Source organism: Frankliniella occidentalis, unplaced genomic scaffold (assembly GCF_000697945.3).
Source record: "Frankliniella occidentalis isolate FOCC.00 unplaced genomic scaffold, Focc_3.1 Scaffold6, whole genome shotgun sequence".
Taxonomy (NCBI): domain Eukaryota; kingdom Metazoa; phylum Arthropoda; class Insecta; order Thysanoptera; family Thripidae; genus Frankliniella; species Frankliniella occidentalis.
Window position 1 is genome coordinate 792,949 of NW_026267136.1, and position 3,245 is coordinate 796,193.

Consider the following 3,245-nt stretch of genomic DNA (forward strand, 5'->3'; position numbering starts at 1 on the left):
GGGGGGGGGCGTGCGAACGTCTTCGCACCTCGCTACAAAATCCGGGTCCCGCTGCTCCTCTCTGCCCCGCGTGCCTGGGCACGGACATGTGCGCCGCGCGCTCTATCGACTTCATCCTGACTGAGCAGCGCTCTCATTTACAACAAAATAATGTGGGTTTTTGCTGACGCGAATCAAGGAATCAGGTCTTTCAAAGGCTTTGATGTGTTTATTTTTCTCGTTGCCACGTTTACTCGTGGGTCAAGTGGTCCGCGGTCAGCCCCTGCTGGACTGAGCGGGAGTGGCGGGGCGGAGTGCGCCGCTCTGCCCACGCCCACGCATCGCATCGCACACCGGCCCGGGAGCGGCGGGGGGCCGGGCGGTGCGGGGAGGGCGCAACTCGGCGCGGAGTATCGCCGAGCCGGCTCCTGCGGCCGCCCGCCGAGTGGGGGCGCCACCGGCTCGGCGGGCTGTTTGTCGGGGGAATTCCACTCCCACTAATCGAATCCCGCGAGACAAACCACCTCCTTCCTGAGGCGACCTTGCGCGATTAGAGCCCTTTTCCAATCCCAAGAAAGAGACAGACGGATGTGATTCGATTGTGTTTGTTTTATTTTTGCAGGGCATCCTGGTCCGGGAAGTGGACGACAGCAGGCCGTGCCTGTCCTGCAGAGACGGCTGCCCCACCGGCTACAAGCAGCACCCGTGGAGGTGAGTCGTCCTCAGCTTTCGGTCGACTTTCTGCTGAGGGACCGGGACTGGGGTCGCGACCGTGATCGCGACCTCGACGGCCGGGGTCCGCGGGCGCTCCTCGGCCTCCTCCTCCGCCGCCGCCGCCGCTGCGGCCCTTCTGGCAGGCTGCAGCACGGCACGTCCCGGCGCGGCTGCAGCGCCCGAACGCGCGCGCGCATCGCGCCGCCCGCGTCCTGCAGCAGGGCCTCCACGTCCTGGACGGGGCGCGGCGGCGAGGCGAGCACGCGCCGTCGCAGCCGCATCACCGCCTTGTTCACCATCTGCACAAACACACACACACACACAGTTACATACAAATATCACGCAAATGATTATTCCGAGCAGGTGAATTTCATAACAGAACGTCACGGGCGGCTGCGCGATCTACTTTGAGACAACGTCGAGTCGAGCGCGCCGCCCGAACCAACTGATACACCGATCTGAGCCGAGCCGCGCGGCACAGGACCACAGCCACGCCGGGCCACGCCGCGCTAGGCCACACCCTACGAACACACATGCTGGGCTTGGTTTCGGCGTGGACCTGTGCCAGCCAAAACAAAACATCTCTCTGGTGCGGCGTGGCATGGCTTGGTGTGGCGTGGCGTGGCGTGGCGAAGGGGTGATGAGCCCCCCTGCTATGCTGCGCGGGTGACATCGTAAAGCCACCGAAATACGGTTTATGAGTGTTCTGCCATGTCGCTCGCTCTCTTTCCTTCTCGCTCGCACATTCACTCTCTAACTCTCTCTCTTTCCCTATCGCACGCACGCGCGCGCACACAACGTTCTCTCTGTCCGATCAAAGTGCTCCTCAAGGACCGCGCACAATGTTGCCGAGTGCTGCCCGCCACGCTCAAGAGGCTGCTGCTCGGGGCTGACCTCCGCGTCCAGGTCGCTGTCGGGGCTGGACCCCGACGACATGGGCGCCGGGCTGGCGCTCCGGCTGCTGCGGCTGCTGCTGCGCCCGCTGGTGTCGCCGTCGAGCTGGCGGGCGAGAGACGCGCACGACGGCCAGCTCAGAAATCTGACACGCACGTTATAACGATTGGGGAAGTGACACAACAACGTCTCGGTGGGTGACTGACGGCGCTGTCCGCCTCGCTGTCCGCCTCGCTGTCCGCCTCGCTGTCCGCGTCGCTGTCGCTCAGCGCGCTGTCACTCGTGCTGTCCCCCGCCGCCCTGCTCGCCCTGATCGCCTTGCTGCTCCTGCCGCGCTGCTGCTGCAGGCCGCTGGGCCCGGGCTGCGGCTCGGCCGCCTGCTGCGCCCTGCTGGGCTCCGCCAGGCCGGGGTTGGGGTTCATGGGGGGACAGGAGGTGACAGAGGAGCTAGCGGTGGAGAGTTCGGCGAGGCGAGCGGGGCGCGCAGCACCGTCACCGTCTCCGAGCAGCGCGCGCCGACCGCCATTGTTGTTGACGCGAACAAGGCGAGTTCACCGGGTTAATAAGTTGCAATAGAGATAGGTGTCCGGAAGCGCGAGGGGTCCTTAACTCAAAAAAATCAGTGCACACCCTTAGAAAAGATCACGAAAACATCATGAAAAATTACCAAAAAAATCATGAAAAAATAAAAAAAAATCAAAGAAAAGTCAGAAAATAATCAAGAAAAATCAAGAAAAATCAAGAAAAACAGAAAAATTGATGTACGCCAGAATTTCTAGTGAAGGACCCCTCGCGGAAGCGCTCCTATTGGTCCTTTATTGTCACTCGCAGGTTCCGGGCCGCCGAGCTGCTCTGTTGACCGCTCGTGTTTCTCCTGTCCGTCTGTCCGCGCAAGGTCACGGCCGCTAGGTCGTTACGCCCCTCTGGCGCCCCTTAAGGCTCCCTCGTGCACGTGGTTTTGAGGAGGGGGCGAGCGGAAATGCCACACACGCACACACACACACACACACTTATGTTATCACGTGTGTTTCTTCGGAAACTTTCTGCCGCCCCCGGCGTGGGCCTTTGGCGGCGGGGAGGCATGGGAGCGGGGGTGGGGTGGGGTGGTGGTGGCGGAGGGTGGAGGCAATCAATGTCACACGGTTGGTGTTGGCAGATGCGCGCGCGGCGGCCCGAAGGCTCTAGGCCCTGCGGCGTGGCGTGGCGTGGCGTGGCGGGGCGTGGCGTGGCGTGGCGTGGCGTGGCGTGGCGTGGCGGGGCGTAGCTGGGCGCAGCATTAGGCGAACAAACAGGCGCCCGGCCCTGCGGTCCCCTGCGGGTCTGCCCCCGAGTCGCGGTGGTGGCGGTGCATCTGGCGACATGTGTACCGGCGCGCGCCTCGCCCAGCCCGCGCTAATGGATACGAGCACGAAATGGGGGGAAAATGGGGGGAGGAGGAGAAGATAGCTGTGGGTCGAAACGACATACAGTTTTCATAAATCAAATTTTTTACTAGTAATAATGTCTTTCACATTCTTTGAATCTTTTTATTCTCCCTCTTGTGAGTCTCTCAAAACAGACGCGGGTTGATTCTGTTCTCCCAGGTCGCCGACTTTTTAAATAGGTGGTCCCCATCATCGGTCGTGCGCTGCTGCACAGTGCAGTGCGTCAGGTGTTTG

General features: G+C 62.0%; 2 protein-coding genes across 3 annotated transcripts in view; one reads left to right on the top strand and one right to left on the bottom strand.

Annotated features, from left to right (window-relative positions):
• Window positions 1–849, top strand: part of LOC127750207 (uncharacterized) — a 20,607-nt gene extending 19,758 nt beyond the window's left edge. Inside the window, exon 2 of one of the 2 annotated variants that reach the window (XR_008011581.1) lies at window positions 602–760. Coding sequence is in view for 1 of the 2 variants with exons in the window: in XM_052271184.1 (XP_052127144.1) it covers window positions 602–694 (93 nt within the window). In the remaining variant the exon portion in view is untranslated. Of the gene's footprint in view, window positions 1–601 lie in introns of both variants that reach the window. The other variant, XM_052271184.1, reaches the window with a different exon arrangement.
• LOC127750211 (clumping factor B-like) lies at window positions 702–2,671 on the bottom strand. Its single transcript, XM_052271192.1, has 3 exons — window positions 1,794–2,671; window positions 1,588–1,692; window positions 702–992 (listed from the first exon to the last, which is right to left on the bottom strand). The coding sequence occupies exons 1-3, from the start codon at window positions 2,007–2,009 to the stop codon at window positions 702–704; spliced, it is 612 nt and encodes a 203-aa protein (XP_052127152.1). The 5' UTR covers window positions 2,010–2,671.
• Between the last annotated feature and the right edge of the window lie 574 nt (window positions 2,672–3,245).